Consider the following 23426-nt stretch of genomic DNA (forward strand, 5'->3'; position numbering starts at 1 on the left):
GCCTGGGGTCCGCTTGGAAACTAATCCCAGTAATTGGCGTTGGCACTAGTTTTTACGATAGCGACTGCCATCTGACCTTCCAACCCAGAGGGTAAACTAGGGCCGTAATTGGAATTAGTCCGGTTTCCCCACGATGTTTTCCTTCACCGAAAAGCGACTGGTAAATATCAAATGATATTTTGTACATAGTTCCGAAAAACTCATTGGTTCGAGCCGGGGTTCGAACTCGCGACCTCCGGATTGCAAGTCGCACGCTCTTACCGCTAGGCCACCAGCGCTTCCTTTTTGCGAAATATCATTGTTATATGTAGAAAGATATATTGCTTAGACGCCTTAGACATAAGGATTGAAATCAGTCCAAATTTGTGCAGGAATGTAGGTATATATTCAAATTTCGTCAAGTGGACGTAAACTAGAGCTGGACGAAAACTAGCGCAATGACCCTATAAGTTTATATGAAAGGATATTCGTTAACGTTAAAACTAAATGCTAAACAAAAAAATAAATAAGGGTATATTTTGTAATTGAAATACATTATTTTAAACAATGTAATTTGTATTTTGTATTTCAAGTACCTACCTATCACTAAAAAGTAAAAAATAAAATAAAATAAATAAAAAAGAATTAAAATATTAAAAATAAACAAAAATAAACCCAAAATAAAATAACTTAATATAATATCTTTTTTAAAAAAAGGGAACCGCCTTCAAAAAACCAACCCACTGAAAAGCACAAAATAATTTCTATATGGCACTCCTCTACGTGTCCAGTCCCTATCCCGTCAAAAGCAAATTTCTGCCAAAAAGTAATTAATACCTAATAATAAGAAAATTAATAATCATCCGGGTAATTACTTAGTTTTTGAAGGCGGTGCCAAACCAACAAAAACATTCTTTACTACCAATCAGAAAAAAAATACGAGTAAGTTGTAGTACCTACAAGAACTAAATTAATGAGTAAACCAACTATGTCTTTATAATGCAAGTAAGTGAAGCGTTCGTTCTTCGTTGTCTAAAATATCGGTTCTCAAAAATTTTGGTTTGGCACCGACTTCAAAAACTAAGTAATTACCCGGATGATTATTAATTTTCTTATTATTAGGTATTAATTACTTTTTGGCAGAAATTTGCTTTTGACGGGATAAGGACTGGACACGTAGAGGAGTGCCATATAGAAATTATTTTGTGCTTTTCAGTGGGTTGGTTTTTTGAAGGCGGTTCCCTTTTTTTAAAAAAGATATTACTGTTACAATTTAGCATTTTAAATGTGTGGGTGTATGTGGCCATAGGAACTGTAAAAATAAAACACCATACCGTATCCAGTCTCTTTGGTTGTAAGTTCAAGACAACGTTCAATCACCGATTGTATCCAAAATGAGTTTCCTGATGAAAACCAGATTTTTTAGATTTTCTCTTTGTACGAGTAAATGTTATGTTTAATGAAAAAGATAGGATGTAGAATCGCCGTTACAGTGTTTCAACCTTTCACATATCAAAAAAGCGGCCAAGTGCGAGTCGGACTCGCCCATGAAGGGTTCCGTATTTAGGCGATTTATGACGTATAAAAAAAAACTACTTACTAGAACTCGTTCAAACCAATTTTCGGTGGAAGTTTACATGGTAATGTACATCATATATTTTTTTTAGTTTTATCATTCTCTTATTTTAGAAGTTACAGGGGGGGGGACACACATTTTACCACTTTGGAAGTGTCTCTCGCGCAAACTATTCAGTTTAGAAAAAAATGATATTAGAAACCTCAATATCATTTTTGAAGACCTATCCATAGATACCCCACACGTATGGGTTTGATGAAAAAAAAAAATTTGAGTTTCAGTTCTAAGTATGGGGAACCCCAAAAATTTATTGTTTTTTTTTTATTTTTGTGTGAAAATCTTAATGCGGTTCACAGAATACATCTACTTACCAAGTTTCAACAGTATAGTTCTTATAGTTTCGGAGAAAAGTGGCTGTGACATACGGACGGACAGACAGACGGACAGACGGACAGACAGACAGACAGACATGACGAATCTATAAGGGTTCCGTTTTTTGCCATTTGGCTACGGAACCCTAAAAACTTGTTACATCATACATCAGAATCGCTGCCGCTTCCAAACCGTATTTTCGTCAGACGAAGCACGAGCAGTCGTGGCCGAGCGGTTAAGGCGTCTGACTAGAAATCAGATTCCCTCTGGGAGCGTAGGTTCGAATCCTACCGACTGCGAACTTTTTGCTTTTATTTTTTTATTAAATATATTTTTTCTTTTGCAGTTTACGAAGAGGCGCTGGCGTCAATGTCCAGGACGATAACGGATACACACCACTCCATCATGCGTGCATGAATGGCCATAGGTAAGTTTACTAATACAAATTATTTTTCTGATATTACGAGTAAAAGTTGAGTATCAGAATTATCAGATATTATATAAGGGAACAAGGTGCTCCCAAATATCTAAACATGTTCAAATACTTTTGATGCCGATTATCCAATCATGGTTAGATTTGTCTGCCTAAAATTAGCAAAGCTGAGTAAATAAATGAACAGAGAAAATTATACTATGTACCTGCACAATAAAACGACATATGTAATTCGAAAACAGAAGTTCTGTAAGGTTATTGGATTATATAGAAGATTGGACGTTATATTTGTTCGAGGAAAACACAGTCGTATTTTGCAGCAGGTTTTTTTTTTTATATCTGACCTAATTAGTAATTACATATACATGTATACTAGTAGGTACATACTAGTATGTATACTTATTTTATCTATGACGTCGAACTGCTATCGATAAATATGCGTGATAGTGACGTAGATGTATTTAGTAGTAAGGGCCCGGCCACATGTCAGCGGTGCGACGCCGCGCGGCGCGGCACCGCAGAAATCTGCGGCAACGCAAACCGCTCTGCGGCGTCGCCCGCCCCAACGCAAAATTTAGCGGTGCCGAGCTGCGGCGCCGCAAAGCGGTGCGCGGCGCCGCGCGCGTTGCCGCCGAGCGGTGAGCGGCGCCGCGTGCGATGCCGCGCTACATAGTAAAGAATAAAAATTCGACTACCAGTTGCTTGATCAGACATGGATCCCTTCACACGTGTTCTGCTCTTGCTTACTTCTAGTTATGCAGTAATTACGACATCTGGTGTTCATTAAATAAATAAAACATAAGTAGTTGAAAAAAGGTTTTTAATGCTAGGAATTTGTTGTTACAGTCATAAATAGTTTAAAAATACTGTGCAAATAGCAGCATAGAGTCCTTACTTACACCACCACTGTTAGTTATTGTTAATATTTTTTACTATTAGACGACACAAAATGGAAACTTGGATAAATACCTTATTATTTTTCTGATATAAGTAGGTAATAGTTTTATATTTTTCGACATCGTTTGACAAACCGACATGATCAGGGTTAAATAAGTATTAGATTACCTAGTTTGAAATTATTTATACTTTTTTCAATTGTATTTCATATGATATGCGACAAAGTAAAGTGTTTGCCGTGATCAACTTTACCTAATTATTTCACTACAACTTAACCCTATCTATATCTATCCTTTGTTGCAGAGAGATTGTTCACCTCCTGCTCAAAGTGGACGCGTCGCCATGTGTAGTGGACAAAAAGGGGGCAACGCCCCTCCATTTGGCAGCTTGGAAGGGGGACTCACATGTTGTGTCTATGCTGCTGGGCCACTGCAACCCCCCGGTCAATATAGACCAGAAGGTTAGTCTTACAAATAAACCTTCCATAGTACAAAAAGGGGGCAACGCCCCTCCATTTGGCAGCTTGGAAGGGGGACTCACATGTTGTGTCTATGCTGCTGGACCACTGCAACCCTCCGGTTAATATAGATAAGAAGGTTAGTCTTACAAATAAACCTTCCATAGTACAAAACGGGGGCAACGCCCCTCCACCTGGCAGCTTGGAAAGGGGACTAGTCGTATCTGTTGCTGGGCCACTGCAACCCGCCTGTCAATATAGGCCAGAAGATTAGTTGTATAAATAAGTCTTTCGTAGTCCAAACAGGGGGCTACGCCCCTCGATCATGTAGGCCACAGATCGGCCACAATCATTGCATCGTAAATACCAATCATAGATCATAATTGTATGAATTTACCTATGCATTTGTATGTATGTCGTTGTCTGTATACGTTAATTTAGTCAATCTATGTCAGCATGTGCTAATATATGTATTTATGAATATTTTTTATAACAATTAACGACCATTTTTTTATTAGACCAACGACCAAGAAACTGCACTCCTCATCGCGGCACAGTTTGGCCACGTGGATGTCGTGGCACAGCTTATAGCCAAGGGAGCTGATGTCTCGCTCAAGAACAACAAGGAAGAGAGCCCGCTGGACCTGGCGGCTCAGTATGGGAAGTAAGTTATTGTAAAAATTTGACGTCAAAAGATGTCTTTCATTTATATCGATATAATTTACTGATCAAATAGGCTACAACTGCTACAGGGATCAAGGAGGAAGGAGGAGGAGGAGGTAAGAAGGTTGTTTCCCAAAAAGTCATAATTTATTTTTTGCCCGCATTTTCGTTAGTCCTAATTTATTTGTTTCAGAAACGCGTTACTTTTCAGGATTGCCATAAAACAAACCTATACGAGTATCTATAGGATAACTTTACGAAAATCCTGAAAAGTTAACGGTTTTAGGACCCATGATATGACTAAAACTTTATGGGAAACAAAGGGACCATTGTAAGACTTTCGTATTAGCACTAATATGAGATAAATAAATACGAAAGTCGGCGGGATGTAGGTACCATCACGCTTCGCGATTATTACCTACGCCATTTAGGGTTCTAGCCAAATTGGACATTCCATAGCGTAAGTATGAACAACCAATTTAGCTAGGACCCTAAATGGCGTAACAATCCCCTGTGGTGCTAACATTCAGTTTCTAATAGGATATCAGGTGATAAAAGGCGCATTAAAGTCTATTATAGCTCCTCTTTTGCTCAAGTAGACTGCTCTCACCTTGCAATGTCGCTGCACCACCTTTCGGAAGTAAAAAAAACCGGCCAAGTGCGAGTCGGACTCGCGCACGGAGGATTCCGCACCATCAACAAAAAATAGAGCAAAACAAGCAATTAAACGGTCACCCATCCAAGTAGGTACTGACCCCGCCCGACGTTGCTTAACTTCGGTCAAAAATCACGTTTGTTGTATGGGAGCCCCACTTAAATCTTTATTTTATTCTGTTTTTAGTATTTGTTGTTATAGCGGCAACAGAAATACATCATCTGTAAAAATTTCAACTGACTAGCTATCACGGTTCGTGAGATACAGCCTGGTGACAGACGGACGGACGGACGGACGGACGGACGGACAGCGGAGTCTTAGTAATAGGGTCCCGTTTTTACCCTTTGGGTACGGAACCCTAAAAAAGTACAGTAAACATCGAGAACGATCATATTTTTTGCAAGTCGGCTAAAAACCGCATAAAATCGTAAAAGACTAGGTAGGTAGGGTAGGATCTGTAGTAAAAAGGAGCTCATTTCCTAACTTTGCCTTCGTCAGAAGTTACGTAATATGCCAAACTTTACTAAAGCGCACAAGTGCGCTTCAAGTATGGTAAGTATATGTACTAACTTTCCGCGGAAGCCAGTAAGCGATATATTACATGTATTACGATTAACTTTGTACCTTTTCTTGGTAGCATAAGAATGATAGTTAAAAGTGGATCTTATCGTATTGCAATAATGTTAGTTATTAACTATCAATTTTATTAACCGTCTCGTCGATGTTTTCGGTCGAGAGAAGTTGTGTTTTTTAGCTTATCGTAATACAAAACTGTTTCTACTGCGATATCCCGAAGTCTAACAATATAAATGCCTTAAGAAACCATCAACAACCGATATGCATCATCAACATCTCTCTGAAATAATTGGTCCCATAGAAAAGTATGACATATCTAATCATTTAACAGAACAATTATAGCGTCAGGTGGCAACCAAAAATCAGTAATTTCTACCATAAATTTAGAGCCATAGTCAACCAAACTAGTCACAAACTGTTGTTTAATTATTATGCTTAATGCTTATTATTATATAATTATTTATGCTTTTATTGAGTTATGCTTGTCACGCTGGCGATACATAGTTAAATATTGTAAGTATACCCCGTATGTAGTCATCCTGTACTCGTTACTGTATAAGTCTTCAACTTTCAAGCCGCAAACTTACCAAAGTTCTCAAGAAGCGGTCTCGGAGCTTCGCAAATTAGATTTTCCCACTTATCTGTGTCTCTCATCTCTCAAAATAATGAGGAAAATTGAGGTAATATGTTAATCACTTTAATTAGTATGCGTTTAAAGACTTAATTATAAGAAAGTTATAAGTACTGGAAACTACACTTAGTTATTTGTTCCTGATATGATTAGTTTAAACTTTTGAGGAATTTAAATGAAGCCTTTTAGGAGTATCAGACTAAATACACTTTTTTTGTTTTCAAGGTCGTATCATTTATTTATATTTTTTTTATTTCTAAATAATTACAAAAACATTTAAAATAAAACCTTATAAATAAAAAATTGGCCTAGGTCGTGGTCGCTCGGTAGGGTACCCAGAAGGCTGGCCGCATTGCCCCGCTGGATGACAATGCTGATCCGCTGGGCAAAATATTGGCCAGCCCTCTGGTCACCAGAAGCCTCTATAAGGCGCTTTTTTTGTAAACTAAATTATAGACAAGATATTTTTTTACTTCATTACCAAGTAGTAAAGTGCGTAAGAGTTATAACAAAGTTACGATTAATTATTAAAATTTCAATATGGAATTTTAAACAATAGTTATTTGTACAACAAGAGATCAAAGTTTGATATTTCTTCGAGTGCTTATTTTGAGTCCCGTGCAAGCGAAAGATTCTATAGTAGATTCACGAGCGTAGCGAGTGAATCTAATTTAGAATCTTGAGCGTAGTAAGGGACTCAAAATCGCACGAGATGTAAATAACTTTGATCTCGTGTAGTTCATAAAACTTTTCACCTCAGCAGTGAGAACATTTAGACAACCCGAAAAATGTAATCCTTCTTCATCACTTACCTATTTAGTCATGTTTCTTAAGATACACTAACAATTAAGTATAATTACCACAATCAAACACAAAAACAAACAAACAAACGTAGTAAATTTCAGTAAAATAGGTAATATATGAAAACAACGACCATCAATTGATTGACATTTGAATCGGAACCTTTTTTTTTGTAAAAAAAAACATTGTAAGATACGGTCCGAATTACGGATACTTACTATTTGTAAACTATTGTAGAGATTCTTAAAAGTATAATTATTTATTTTACGTGATAAATAATATAAATGTGAGTTAATATGTGTTCAAAACGCGAAGGTTTTAAATATTATATATTTCTCTATATATCTAAAGTCTATTTTTTTATTCGGTAGACTGAAATGACAGTTAATAGTATGAAATGACATTTCATGTCCATACAATTAACTGTCATTTCAGTCTACCGAATAAAAAAATAGACTTTACTTACATTCATAATTCTCATTTCAATCCTTCTGTCCTCAGGCTAGAAACGGTGGTACAGCTAATATCTGCGCATCCCCAACTGCTCGACCCGTACCGGTTTCCCATCGGCAGGGGTCGGTCTTTCCCCACCACCCCCTTGCACAGGGCTACTATGAATGGAAACAAGTGAGTACAAATAGTATGGTATTCAAGTCGAAGGTGTATGTAAAAACAAATATGGGACCAACTTCGGGGCATACCCTTTCCAACAAAAAAAGAATTATCAAAATCGGACTACTCTGTGACTACGGTGACTGCTTACCATCAGGCGGCCCGTATGCTTGTTTGCCACCTATGTGGTATAAAAAAAAAACTCTGTAAAAAGTTATGCGTGGTCATACATAAAAAAACCTAGTATCATGTACACTTTCGTGAAGAACCCAGAGTTCTCAAGAATTTCGAGAATGGACCTATTTCAAGGAATAGTTCCCAGGTTCGAACATTAGAAGGAGGAAATTTCTGTGAAACTGCCTAGCGAATTGATTTATAAGCTAAATAATTTAAGTTACATTAGGTACAGGATGTGATTGGTTATTTTTGTAACAATATTATGTTCACGGTTCATTAAGTGTGATATATATTTTACGTCACCCTAGGCCCGTAAGTGGGATTTTCTCCTCACTTCCTGGCCAAGGCAAGACGTAAAACTTTAGACAAACCACGGGCAGTAATTCGTAAAGCCCTAGATCACATATGGCCCTCACCTTCGGTTCGGGCCACAAACACCATCCATCCACCATCCACCATCTGGTGCATTCACGTATTCACCTCCATAGGTATGTAATGTACTAATTTAGTTTACGTAATACTTATTTGTGAGTCGCAATGTAAAAAGAATGTAGGTACCTACTGATTCCAACATATTTCACAAATTTCAGAGTAGGTACTTTAGACCAGCCATACTCTAAGTGTGTTCCGCGGAACCCTAGGATTCCGCGACACCCCTGCAGGGGTTCCGCAAGAATTTAGAACACTATGCTTTAGTGGCCTCGAAAATTTTTACTATGCCGCCACCGTATTCCATCAAGTATGTCGCTTTCCAAAAGGGTTCCGTCAAAAAAATAAAGTTTGAGAACCGCTGCTTTAGCTTTAGACTATTTTCAATCGATTTCGTCTTAATCTACCTATAGACAAAAATGGCGATTTGTACCTACTTAACAGTTTCCTTTTTGAACTGAACTTACCCCATAATCAAGTAATATTTTAATATTCAGTTACCTCGACAATCTTTAATTACTCATCTATTGTAACCCTCTTCACTCGTATTTACAAGTTATTAATCAAGTTTCGTAGCTCAGCCTAGTTTCCACCATATTTACATTATTTATTTGCAACATCTCATGCAGATGTATGGTAATGCGAAGGCGTGTACACACGACAATCGCTTCATATTCATACACGTTCGTTATAACGCTCCGATCGGTTCTGTGCGTGTACATTTTGCTTTATTATAGACATGCGTGGGATGTGGGAAGGAATCTACGTGGATGAGCCAGGCGTTGATATTTTTTATCATCACCATCATTTATAAGTACTTGTTTGTCCCGTTCTTAGGCACAATTTTTGCAAGAATTTATACCAGACATTCTTCCACGTACAGTCGTGTTGGAAATACACTCATACCTTTAATTTTATTTGGAGGTGTGTGCTTGCGTGGATGTTGTCACCTATTTCAACTAACAGGTCAACAGAAGTAGATAGCGGATAAGGTGCTTACAAAGATCTATACACACTTACTGTTAGTACTTAGTTAGTTTACTAAAAATCATGATAATGACATTCAAGATTCTTTCATTTTCGAATACTCAGATTCAGACACAGACAGAAGACTTCCATAACTCAGAGCCACTAGGGCTCTGAGTTATGGACCTCGCGAACCCCCACGTCTCCGTCATTTATAAAAATGTCCAAAATCCAACAATTATAAATATTATAATCAATTATTGAACCTGAATGAATCGGTTGAGAAGTGCGACATAGGTATAATGAGAACAGCCGGACAACCGAACATATATACGATCGCATTTTTGCCCAAGCTGGAAAGGAGAGACTAATCTTATGCTTCGCGCTCGCTCTGTCGAATATAAGAGAATTACCAAGTGATACGACAATGTGTGCTCAATATACCGCATCCAAAATAATTATGATTATGCGCACGGTGTCGACGCAAATTTTCCATAATAACGGTTGAAGGGGTGAAATTGGTAGCACGTGGCTTCTGACGCTTGCCTTTTGATTTAAACCACGAGAGGGCGCGGGTTCATTATGATAAACTATACATATAGGTACCTATATATTAGTTTATCATACATCAATCATTAAACGGGGGTCTGAAATTCTCAAAGAAAGTAGAAAGAGCGCTGGTGGCCTAGTGGTAAGAGCGTGCGACTTTCAGTCCGGAGGTCGCGACTTCAAACCCCGGCTCGTACCAATGAGTCTTTCGGAACTTATGTACGAAATATCATTTTAGTGTTTACCAGTCGCTTTTCGATGAAGGAAAACATCGTGAGGAAACCGGACTAATCGCAATAGGGCCTAGTTTACCCTCGGGGTTGGAAGGTCAGATGGCAGTCGCTTTCGTAAAAACTAGTGACTGCGCCAATTCTCGGGATTAGTTGTCAAGCGGACCCCATGCTCCCATGAGCCGTGGCTAAAAAGCCGGGACAACGCGAGGAAGAATATGATCAATAGACAGACATGGAATCATGATTAAAAAAAAAAAATAAGTAAAGAAAAAAGATCGAAGTAGGTACATAATATATAAATAATATTTATCTAATTAATAATGGCATTTCGCTTAAAGCTTATAAATCATACCAACGAAATATTTATCGCTCGACGTTGTATACTGTACAAAGTGTACTATATGACAAATTTAAGGAAATTGAGCTATACTGAATATGAATTTCCTGTTTCATAATAATATGCTTTAGTTTTACAAAAACTCATAACATACCGAATACAACTAGAGTGGGATTTTACCCCTATTTTAAGGTTTGTCGAAACTGCCGGATTACTTGATTTGTATGAGATAAAAGCTATAGAAAATAAATTCTAGGTACCATCGCACACTGTTAACTGACAGTTCGTAAACCTTATTACAAAAGGCATAAGGTCCAGCGATGGACAGTTAAGAGTGTTGCTGTTTGTACATATCAAAATATCTCTGTAATCCGGTGTTCGGCTGTGTAAAAAAAAAGGAAAACATATTTACTGTCCAAAATGTAAGTGTAACCTGCCGGATTAAAGAGCGGGCCATCTGAGTCGCTAATAATGGACGTGCCGGATCGGCGAGCGCCGGAATATCGAGCGCCTACTGTAAATGCTGCAACTTCAATCAACATATATGTAGTCCTCCTCATCGTTTTCGATGACGGCGACCCTAAATAAATATCATGGATGTTGTCTAGCGCGAGCCCTAATGTGGCTGGCCAGGCCGAACACAGAACATATTAAAGAGGTTAGAACGGCTATCGCGCGCACTTAGTATCGGAACCGGTGTCGCCGCTCGTTCCTCTCCACATTTCCACATTTCTCGCGCAACGGTAGTAAAAACTTGTGTGCCTGGTGAATGGATACGCCTCCTTTAGACAGATTTGATGTCTGGCATCTTAATCTGAACGTTATTGTGGCGCAAAAGGCATGTTTACGTTTTTCGGTCAGCGCGGGCGAGTACTAGCATGCGAGCGTTTGCTCATAACCGGCGGCGACACGTACCCTGCTCGCATCGCCCTTCTAACTTGTTTTGTGAGGCCGAACTTGGTCTTAATACTTTGTTGCACGCGTGACAACAAAGTTGACCAGCTGCGTTGACCGTGTACACGTAGGCAGGCGTGTCTCACTCCGCGATTTCGTCGCTTTGCTACAGGTAGCTAAAAGTACATCCGTTCGGCCCCAATTTTGGGGAAAGCCATAAGCCGCGCATGGCGCTGTCGCCACCTAGCGGCCATATCTGTGCTGATCGTAACAGACGCGTTTTGTTAGAGAGTGAGTCTTCTGTACTTAGTACTATTATTTATTCTGTGACGTAGGAGGGCTTAAGTTGGTAACTGGCGTTTTGTGTCTAAGCTTGTGAGGCTCATGATGTCAATCAACATAGGTAGGTAGGTACCCATTTTTAAAAATCGTTTTTAACAACTATATACATTTGTAATTTCGCAATGTCCGTCCGTCTGTCTGTACGTATGTTTCATCGGCTAGCCTACTGATAAAATTAACGCATCCTACACACGCACTTTTTAACATAAAACTGTGTTGACCTACCTAATTTATCTATGTATGTACCTATATGTATGTTAACTTCCGTTATATTATCCTCCTAAAGACTACCATGAATAAAAATAACAGTTAAAAATAATAAGTTAGGAAATATGGTTGAATTTCTTAAGTTTTTAAAAATAACGAAACAATAGAAATGACAGCGTTTGAATTAAAAATGGTTTAAATTATTTTTAGTATAGTACTACGAGTAGTACCGTAGGTCTTACGAGGTTATAGAGGTATAAATATAAAGTTATACATAGTGACAACGCACAGCCTAAACCATTACAAGTAAGACCTTGATATTTAAACAAATATTTTTAAAATGATGTAGCTGCATTAATAAAATATCCAATTCAACCCCTAATAGGGTTGAACATTTTAAACGACTTATACGTATTTATATCCTAATAAGTACCTATTTATTAACACATTTAAGGAATAAAAAGGCTTTAATAATAATAATTAATTGCACAATTTCAACAAGCCCTCGAGCTTGGTTCTCTCCCACCTTCCTTAACAACTGGTGTCACCTTCCTGCTCTATAAGTCCGGTAGTACCACGGAAGCGAAGAATTACAGACCCATCACGTGCTTACCTACACTCTATAAGCTCCTTACATCCATTTTGAGGACAAAAATCAACGCGCACATTGTCGCTAACAATATTTTGGCCCCCGCTCAAAATGGATGTAGGGTTGGGTCCCGTGGTACTAAAGAGCTCCTCCTCATAGACATGACCATTTGCCAACAAATCCGGCGGAACAAGGAGGCCCTTTCAGCCGCTTGGATTGACTATAAGAAGGCCTATGATTCGGTGCCTCATTCATGGCTGGGGAGGGTCTTAGAGCTGTATAAAGTTGATGCAGCTTTGAGAGCCTTTCTAAGCGCGTGCATGAGGCAGTGGACCACAGTCCTTCGTCAACCAGGAGGCGGGGATGACCGCCCTGGCCCGCAGGATTTCATAAGGATTGAGCGAGGAATATTTCAGGGTGATAGTCTGAGTCCCCTATGGTTCTGCCTAGCTCTGAATCCCCTCAGCACCCTGCTGAAGGATTTGGGTCTAGGTTGCCGGCTTCGGAGAGAGGGTGAAGTCATTTCTCACCTTCTGTACATGGATGACCTCAAACTATTTGCACCAAATAACCAAGACTTGAAGGAGCTACTGAACACCACTGAAGTCTTCAGTAGTGCCATCAACATGGAGTTTGGTGTCGATAAATGTGCGGTTATGCATGTACAGCGGGGGAGGGTTGTAAATTCAACAAATTTACAACCTTCTGAGACAATGTCTTTCAGATCTATCTCTGAATCAGAAACCTACAAATACCTTGGTATGTCACAGTCGTTGGGTATTGAGGACGAGGGCATTAGACGGTCGGTGAAGGAGCGCTTTTTCAGTCGGCTCACAAAAGTCCTTAACAGTCTTTTGTCAGGAGGCAACAAAGTGCGCGCCTTCAACGCCTGGGTAATGCCCCTACTCACATACTCCTTTGGCATACTAAGGTGGACTCAGACCGAGCTGGACGCCCTGGATCGGAGGGTCCGATCACTGCTCACCGCACATCGCATGCTACATCCACGCTCGTCAGTTATGAGATTGTACATCCCACGGAAATGTGGAGGTCGAGGCTTCCTAAACGCCAAGGATCTCCACAACCGCGAGGTGTACAATCTCAGGAATTATTTCCTTAACAACGAGTGTGGGATGCATCGTGATGTGGTGGCAGTAGACAGGAACCTCACGCCGCTCTCCTTGGCAAACGAGAACTGGCGCAAACCTGTGGTACTAAGTACTGCGGATCGCAAGGCGGCATGGGAGAGTAAGGTGCTACACGGGCGGTTCTACAAGGCCCTCACGGGACCCGATGTGGACCTGCTCGCGTCGGTGAACTGGTTACGATTCGGGGACCTCTTCGGAGAAACCGAGGGTTTTGCCTGTGCAATTGCGGACGAAGTAATGATGACGAACAACTATCGGAAATATATCCTGAAGGACGGTACGGTCGACATTTGTCGGGCATGCCGCCGTCCCGGAGAGTCACTCAGGCATATCATTTCCGGTTGTTCTCATCTTGCTAACGGCGAGTACTTGCACAGACATAATCTCGTAGCCAGGATTATTCACCAGCAGCTTGCTCTTCTATACGGCCTTGTGGACCGCGAAGTACCGTACTACAAGTATTCACCTGCGCAAGTTCTCGAGAATGGTCGTGCCACGCTCTATTGGGATCGATCTGTCATCACTGACAGGACTATTGTAGCCAATAAGCCTGACATTGTGATAATAGATCGAGCGCAACGCCGGGCCGTGCTCGTTGACATCACCATCCCTCATGATGAGAATCTCGTGAAAGCCGAGAAGGACAAGTCCAGTAAGTACCTAGACTTGGCTCACGAGATAACCGCCATGTGGGATGTTGATTCGACGATCATTGTCCCGATAGTTGTTTCAGCGAACGGTCTAATAGCGAAGAGTCTCGACCAACATCTTGAGAGACTCTCGCTAGGTGGTTGGATCAAGGGCCAGATGCAGAAGGCGGTGATCTTGGACACGGCGCGGATAGTCCGCCGGTTCCTCTCTCTGCGGCCCTGACCACCGGTAGCTTGGGCCCTGCCCCGCTGCCGGCGGCACCCTAGGTTAGGTTTTTTTATAATGTGTTTATATGTATTTTTTATTGTTTTGTAAGTGTTTTTATATTTTACTTTTATATTCATATTGTAAAAAACCCTAGCTTAGAGAAGATAAATAAATAAAGGAATAATAATTAATAATAATAATAAGTACCTATTTAACTGCCTTCTGACCTACTTTGAGTCTACTCTAATAGGAAGGTACAAGTAATATCGCCTTCCGGTTCTTCATATTGCAGCTATTCAGGTGTATCCTGCCAAAAACGCAATCCGTACCCCGCTCGTTAAACATCGCGCATATGAATTATTTATGAATTCCACGTTCTAGGTACTGAAATGTGTTCGTCACAATGGTTTCTGATTGTACCAATGGTCAACACAGTTGACTAACCATTCGTAAACCTTATTGCAACAAGATAAAGTCCATGAATACTCATTTAAGTGTGTTTACTGTACTTGCTGTTGGTAATCGGCTGGCCGGCTCTTTTGAATAAGCCTAGGTAATGCAAAATCCGCCTTGGACTAAGCTCGCTACCGAGGATTTCTCTTATATGATACAGTTAACAGTATTATGATATTCCAAGTTTTCTGCTATCCAGTAATAGTACCTACATTACATACCTAGGGAGGTGAATTCGTAAATTCTCCAGATCGCAGGTGTTTGTGGCCCGAACCGAAGGTGAGGGCCATAAATATGCGATCTGGGGCTTTACGAATTACCGCCCGTGGTTTGTCTAAAGTTACGTCTTGCCTTGGCCAGGAAGTGAGATTTTGCCGTAAAATATATAATGGTTTGGGGGTCTGTATATATACCTAATGGTTTGGGGGTCTGTATATTTAACAGGAAATTTTCTACCCACAGGGAGGTGGTAGCGTACCTAATAGACGCAGGTATGGACCCGAACGTCCGGACCGAGAACGGCACAGCATTACATGAAGGCATCCGATACCTTCAAGCGTCGGTAGTCAAAGTGTTGCTGTCCAAGGGGGCTGATTTGAGAGCCAAGGATAGACAGGGCAACTCTGTTCACGCGCTGTTGGCTAAGTACCCGGAGGACGCGACGAAGAAAGTCAAGAAATATATAAGAGGTAAGTTCTTATGGAGTGGCCTGATGTACAGTCTGCAGCAGAAGTTGCTAAGCGGGCCAGGTATTCAAAATGATTTGACACGACTTTATTGTTGAGAGAATAAGAGCGTGTCAAGGTAATTTTGAACACCTCGCCCGCTTAGCAACTTCTGCTGCTGACTGTAAGATATTGACTAAACGTCGCTGTGAGACCAGTATTTGAAGAGTATTAGAGTTTTTAGAGAGTACTTACCAGTCAAAGGAATTCCTGGTTCCAAAACCTGGGACACAAACCTCTACAGATTCCCGACAATACGATCCACCACTTTAGATGCCACAAATTTCGATACCGCATTGGATAATATAGCATGAGATATGAAGAAACGCTGCTTAATTCTTCTGACTTACTTACGATGATGATTCAATTAGATTTATATTGAAAGTTCAGCTATCTGTGTCAACCGGAGCTGACCAGGCATCCATTTTGCCTCGCTGACAATTGACACCTGACATTGTCAGTTTTCTGTACATTTCCGGGTCGATAAGTAAGGACTACGTGTCAATACATATTTACTTGGTGGACCAGCAATGTACGGCGGATTTAAACTTAATTTAATTGTTGTTTATAGTAAGGATTCCAGCAGGTATCCATAAAAATAAATTTCCCGAATGAATCATTCAGTAAACAGCCATTGATAACACTGTTAGTCTTGGCTGATTAAAATTTTTGGCTCTCGATAGCGACATATGAAGTTGCTATTTGGGTGTTGTAGTCGTGTTTCGATTTTTTTTCATATTTTTAAGTCGTATTCAAGCTATGTTCCGTTTACCAGAATACGAGAATCAAATAAAGATCTCATACGAGAGTGAAGAGGATCTCCCGCGCATACCAGTGAACGACTACCCCAGCCCCGTCGGCGGTTACGTGAACGCCCACATGTGAGTCATATTACCTACAACATAAGGTTACTTTTACAATAACACTTGTGTCGAATTATATAAAATGTCCAATTTGTCAACAAAAAGTTTTAAAAATTTAGCACGTTGCTTTATCTTATGTTTTGGCTACTAAATGAATTTTGTATACGTCGACACACTTGTGTATACCTACATTTGATTTGACGATTGGCCTGATATCTGAAATATGTAAATATTTTTGCTTTTCCATAATCAAGTCATTTAAAAATGAAAACATAAAAAACTACTTAGGAATTGAAGCAATTTCGTCAAAATAAAAATGTTTTGACAGAGACATACTTGGATGGTGTTCGCGTCGCGAATAAAATATCAGTGTGCATCTGTATTTTACAATTGTCTAAAACATATAAATCACGTAATAAACATGATGTGGCTTCATGTAGTAATCGTTAAATATATGTAAAATATATCTTTCATTCTAAGAATTGTGTACGATTTGCAAACCACCAACAAATTGTGGTTACGTTATCAATATACTATACAAACGAATGTAGTAAGTACTTAAACAAGATTATATCATGAAGCAAGCATTTAGAGTTAGACCAAGCTAACTTAGCAGCGATTATAATAGCACAGACTGCGCAAGTGTTATTTAAACGTCATAATTTCATAGAAGTTTGTCGTTTAAAATAACACTAGCACGGTCTGGGCTATCAAAATCGCTACTTAGCTTGGTCTAACTCTAGTAGTGAATTGAAATATTTGGTAGAAAATAAACTTGATAGAAAATAAAAGGTGGCGGTACGCAGGTATTAAAGGTTTCAGGATTTTTTAATAATAACATTTGAACACTTAATGTTTAATAATTTGTTTTTACTCAATACACGATACAAAACATTAAGTGTTATATGTATTATACTAAAGTCTATTTTTTTATTCGGTAGACTGAAATGACAGTTAATAGTATGAACATGAAATGTCATTTCATACTATTAACTGTCATTTCAGTCTACCGAATAAAAAAATAGACTTTATATTGGCTTATGGTACATTGGTGTCTTTTGGGCTGTTCTATTTTCTTTGCTTTTCGTTATACAGTCAGCAGCAGAAGTTGCTGAGCGGGCGCGGTGTTCAAAATTACCTTGACGTGCTCTTATTCTCTTAACAATAAAGTCGCGTCAAGATAATTTTGAACATCTGGCCCGCTTAGCAACTATTGCTGCTGGCTGTACATATTAGGTTCTTTATTCATGACATTACGTTCGTTTCCAACATTAAAACGGACTACAGAAAAGTCGTTTAATTAAATTAGAAAAAGTATCTCCACAAATTATGCGTCAAAAAGATGGTCCCTTTGAACTTTAAACGTCCATTGAATTGTGCAGGCTCGCTTAACTAGACGACAATTTACTTTCAGAACCTCGTATTAAATATAATAATCCCATTCAAAAATCAAGTTTCCAAACCGTAAAATAAAGTTCAAATTTCATCGACGCGCATCTAAAAATATGAGTTGAATAAGATCAGTTTCGCGGTTGCCTTAAGTAGCCGCCGAGGGCGCTGTACGTAAAGGAATCCTTCAAGATCGCGTTAATTGGAGTGCGATCTCAATTACGACACACGACGTGACACCTTTGATCCCGATTGTACTAAGAATGCTCTTTCTACGAGACACTTTGATTATAGTCGGGACTTTTTGTCGTCATGGGTGCAGAGAAAGGGACTTTGTAAGGCTTGTGTTTTGAAATTGCAGCTATATCCGATTCCAAGGCCAATTCGTGTTCAGATGAAAAGTATTGCACACTAATTATAGCTTCTAATTGAAAACATACAGCACATGATTACCGGGTGATTCACAGTAAAACGAAATACTCTTATGTTATGTTGTCTGTTGTCACTGTTCAAGAAAAAAATTACGCACCATATAAACAAACGACACAAGAGCATTGTATATTTTTTTCACTCACGCCATGCCGATTATGCACTCATTAACGTAAATTATAACAACAAAGATCCAACATTCCCTTTAAACAAATTCATGTAAGCAGACAAAAAAAGCGCGAAACAAAAAACTGTCAATGCAACCTCATTAAAATCTTCCGTGCCTTTGATTTTGTCTCGCAAACGGTCAGGTGAGAGCCCCCAAGACTTGCCGACATCTTTTCAAAGAGCCTCGCTACCGCTGGGATGAGCACAAATAAATAGCATAAAAAGTGCACGAAAAGGAATTTAATTCGAGGCAGTATTTTGCATTAATAGGTGTAGATGTGCCATTATGAGATGCATCGTTTTGCACTTTGACGGCGCTTGTCTTTAAACAAATTCTATAACATTATGATAATATTCAGTGATTTTAAATATATGTACTAAAGTCATTTTAACTTTTACAGGGTTAGGGTTCTTCCAAAGCTTGGCACTAACCCCGATGCTTCTACTAACAAATCTTTTAAAAAACGAGTCTTTAACACTTCATCTTCATTAAAATGTAGTGTGCCACCATTTAAACGTACCTCAACTAAAATAATTAAAATCACTGCTAAAGTTGGTTCTCCTAAACAGGAAGCAAACTTACCAGATAGCCCTGGAATACAGCCTGACTACGTTAATTACGAAGATATGCTGCCAGTAGAAACTGAAGCGACACAAAATGCACCTTCTAATGACGAAATATATGGAAATATACCAAGCGTTAACTCAAGTATGGACAAAGAAGCAGATTGCAATATTCCTGGTTCGCAGAATAGCTTGAAAAAGAAACCAAAGCCACCTCCGAAACCGCTTAACCAGTTACATAAACAAACGCTTACTTATGGTAGTGAATTGGTTCAAAAAATAGATTTAAAAAATTTTAACAAGCAAGAGCATAAAGACGGGGCATCGCAAGTAGACGGTAATATTAAATCTATTGATGATGATTACGTTATTTATGGTAATTTGCCGGATGATGAAAAAGTTAAGCGAAATGGCGACGCTGACTCAAAAGCGGAAAGTACTTATGTCTTGATGCCTGACAAGAAACATTTAAACAGGCTGTCTGTACCAAATTACTTGGACATGGCGGGTAATAATGGCGTTACTGCAGATATTTACAGTGAATATATTAGTATGGACCAAAACGGAGTAAAGAAGCGATTGTCCCTCTCTGACTCGAAACAATACGTAATGATGAAAGGTAATCAGAACTCTAATCAAGAAGCTGTGGATTTAGACAGCGATTACATTCCCATGGGCACAGACAAAGCAAAAAAAAGACTCTCCCTGATAGAAATAAAGAACCCCGTTGGACATTGTTTAGGTGTTCATACGAGAGGAGAAAAGGGTTGCATTTACAAGTCAGATGATTATGAGTATCAATACGTCTTAAAGCCCAAGGTAAGCAAAGGAGATGTGTCACCTTTTTTTAAAATGAAATCGAAAGTTGGTGATATGCCTTGCTATTGTCATGAGGAAGCAGCAAAAAATAAAGGACAGGAAATATATTATAGTTGTGAGGAGATGTATGTCATCGTTGACAAAAATAAGATTTACAATTCTTTAAGTGACGTTTCTGTACATAATGAAAATAATCAAGCTCCTGACATTCCTACAAAGTTAGATTTGACAAAGGAGGAAAAGCAATTTGAACCATTTAATAAGACTCCGGGTACATCGACATCTAGTGACGATAATACACAAACTCTTCCACGAATAAAACGATTTTCCTCGGTCTTTAAAAAAAAAATCGACCAAGCAAAGCAATTTATGATTGATTGGTAATTTTGTCACCAACAATGTCACGTCGAATCATAAACTTCTTCATTTTCGGCGATTTCATTTTTCATAATCTATATTAATGTCAGGATGCGTTTGGTGGTGGCATACTATCTAACACATGCTCAAAATATAATATCCTTTATAGTTTAGAATGTAAGTGGTAATGTATTTTTACTTTTATTTTTTGCTTTATATGTGTTTACAGGAAAGCCCCAGAGACCCCGAAAACCACTAACTTTAACCTTAGCTTGTCTCAATCTTCATCTTCTTTAACAAAGAATCCTCAAAGTTTTGTCAAAAAGCTTGCTTCGAAATGCTTGGGGCTTAAAGCAAAGTTTAATTCGGCTCCTAACATTTCTAACAGTTTAGCGTTGGATTCGGATGTTTCTGCTAAATCGCCAAACCCTGATCATAAAAGCAACACAAACACATTGTTAATTGGAAATAGCAAATTTTTCAACAAGATACTGTCCAAAAAAGAAGAATCTGGCGAAATTAATTGTAATGACGAATTTGACACTATTTCATTGGATAGACTAGGCTCTTTAAATAGGGATTCAGCTGTTAATAGAAGCAATCGTAGTTGTCCTGGGTTTAAGACTTCTCTACCGAATATTTCTGAAAACGCTGAACTTAGTGATTCAGAGTCTGTAGTAATTACTGAAATCGACTGTGATAATTCACGACGGCCTAAAGAAGCCATTAATTTACACACAAAACTTACAATATTTGAGCCTAGGGATCGTCTCAGTACGAATAATGAGGCTGAAACAAACAACGATTCCGTTGATCTAGTTAATGAATGTTATGAACAATGTAAATTTGCAGAGCGTGAAACGAAAAAGGAAAACGAAAGCAATAACAATTTACCTAAACCATTGCCACGAGCCAATGTTGCGGTACATTCTAGTGAAGACGACCTCATTTATGAAAATGTTACTACGCTTAATAAGCGCGGCCCACCTACACCGGCTGTGAGAAATAACGTGCCATCTAAAATGCTTTTAGATGAAGTACAACGGAAAGCGTTGTATGAAAATATATCAGATATAAAAGAAAAAGTACGAGACAAATCCCCATCTAATACTAACGTTGTTTCGCAAGATAAAGCAATAGAAAGCAAAACGGAGAAGCTACCTATAAGTAGATCTTCTACCCTGTCATCTTCATCTGATTCTATGGAAGACGAATCTAATCTTGAAGATATTCTGCTTTCTCAAAAATCGAAATCGTTTCGACGGATTGAAAAAATTGCATCGTATACGGGTAAAAGTGAAATCAGCAGGACCCAATCTAATGCATCTGATTTCTCTGAATTTACGGAAGCCAGTGCCATCGAAAATGTAGATTGTAGCGAAGAAATATATACAACGATGAGTGGGACATTACCACATAAATCGAAAATAGACTCAGAAAAAAAGAAGAAAGTACTGTTTAGACATAAAACATTCACAAATATTGAAGTAGATAGAAACTCTGTAAATCAAAATTCGCCAATGCCTTTCGATCATAACGACTTTAATTTTATGAAAGAAACTTTAGCTAATTATCATATAAGGGGCACTGGTCATTGCATTCATAAAGCACCAACTGTTGAAGAATTTATTTATATCTTCAATAGAGAGACTCTTTACACAGACACTCCTCCATTCACTTTAGTGGCCAACGATAAAAGGGAAAGCTATTTTGAAACGGCTATATGCTTTTGTAGGCCAAAAGTTCCTAAATATCACAAAAGCGCTGAAGATTTATTACAGCTACCGTTTGATTTACCAGAAGAAAATAAAGTAACTATCGATATTGACGCTCTACGGGCTAGGAATGAAATAGTTTCAACATCATTTCGTTGTTTTTGTGATTCTGGAGTATGTACTTTTCACACTAAAAGACGTGAGTCAATAAACGATCTGATTGTAAAATTTTCAGCGGTTAAGAAAAGTATATCGACACCCGATATCACGCTAGATACTTCTTTTTCGGCAGTAAATAGAAGCAGTTCGATGAGAAATCCATCAGCTAAGTCCAAAAAAGAAAATCATTACGCAGTAACAAATGTAGAAGACATCGTGTTAAGAAATAAAAAAATAGAAGCCTCCAATCCTGAAAGTCCGATTTATACCGTTATGTCTCAACCTTCTACAATTTCGTCGTCTGTCGGACATTATTCTATTAAAGACATAGCTGATGTCATTTCAATTAACAGTCATTCGGAATCTTCCGACGCTTCCCCTGTGTGTGCTTTAAATTCTGCTCATTTACCGCTGCGCAAATCGACATCATCGGAATACTCGGACCGTTGGACATTAGCGTCATCCAATTCAAACACGACTGTCCAATCTGATACATCGTTTAAAACTTGCTTTGAAGATCCTGAAGAGGATTCTGACGATGGTACATTGCATTCCGACGAAGACTCATCAGACGCCGAAACCATCAAATCTGATGTTAGTACATCTAAAAGACCGTGGGTTCACAGTGACTCTTTTAATTTCGGTCAGAGCGGTCCTAAGATCCAAAACTACGCTATTTTGGAAGAGGATTCAAACTCCGACGACTCATTGAAGTTTGAATCGTCTAAGATCGAGAGTGGTATTAGCGTAGGCGGGTCTGAGAGTAGTTCGTCGGGGTGCGATGAGGACAGTGGTATTCCGGGGGTGGACGGTGCGTCTGGTGTGGCTTCGCTTGAGCGGGACGCGGGATCCGTGGGTGTTCGCAGCGGGTCGGGGCGGCGGCGCTGGGACGAGGCGGAGGGCGCGAGCGAAGGCGACGCGCTGAGCATCTCCAGTGCGGCGTCTAGCTGCCCGCCACATCATCTGGCGCATCATCACGACTACAGCAAAGTTTCGGTGAGTACTTGTACACTCGAAATTATTTCTCTTATTACGGCTTTGAATCCAAGAACCGAATTTGTCATTTTATTGGCCCAGTGAACTCAACACTCAAAAACAACGGTATTCAAAGCCCCAATGACAGGTATTTTTAAACGGTATTGTATATATAGCGTACCTATACATCGTTTTAATAACTTCCATGTACATATTAAGTATTATGTCAGTTTTCGAGTATTACGGGTTTAATTTCTTTCATTCAATGAGTGTTGTTCCCGCGGCCACGCGCGTGGGAAGCATTTCTTAATTAGTGACAACAACCCATTACAATTACACTATTAATAGTACCTTGCGACACGAGAGGGATACTTCTTTATGAAAGGCATATGGCATAGTAGGCTAATGTTACAATTACAGACGAGAGCC

General features: G+C 39.1%; 1 protein-coding gene and 1 non-coding gene across 4 annotated transcripts in view; both read left to right on the forward strand.

Moving 5' to 3' along the window:
* The window catches only part of LOC134654614 (uncharacterized), a 158574-nt gene that overhangs the window by 24171 nt on the left and 110977 nt on the right, over positions 1-23426 (forward strand). For 2 of the 3 annotated variants that reach the window (XM_063510076.1, XM_063510077.1), the window contains exons 2-8: positions 2274-2354; positions 3561-3717; positions 4233-4378; positions 7542-7667; positions 15297-15523; positions 16335-16440; positions 20378-23018. In XM_063510076.1, coding sequence (XP_063366146.1) covers positions 2274-2354; positions 3561-3717; positions 4233-4378; positions 7542-7667; positions 15297-15523; positions 16335-16440; positions 20378-23018 — 3484 coding nt within the window. Of the gene's footprint in view, positions 1-2273; positions 2355-3560; positions 3718-3747; positions 3854-4232; positions 4379-7541; positions 7668-15296; positions 15524-16334; positions 16441-20377; positions 23019-23426 lie in introns of those variants that run through there. The other variant, XM_063510078.1, reaches the window with a different exon arrangement.
* Positions 2145-2226, forward strand: Trnas-aga (transfer RNA serine (anticodon AGA)). The gene has a single exon. It is a non-coding gene; the product is annotated as a tRNA-Ser (tRNA).

Source organism: Cydia amplana, chromosome 15 (assembly GCF_948474715.1).
Source record: "Cydia amplana chromosome 15, ilCydAmpl1.1, whole genome shotgun sequence".
In the NCBI taxonomy this organism is placed as follows: Eukaryota; Metazoa; Arthropoda; class Insecta; order Lepidoptera; family Tortricidae; genus Cydia; species Cydia amplana.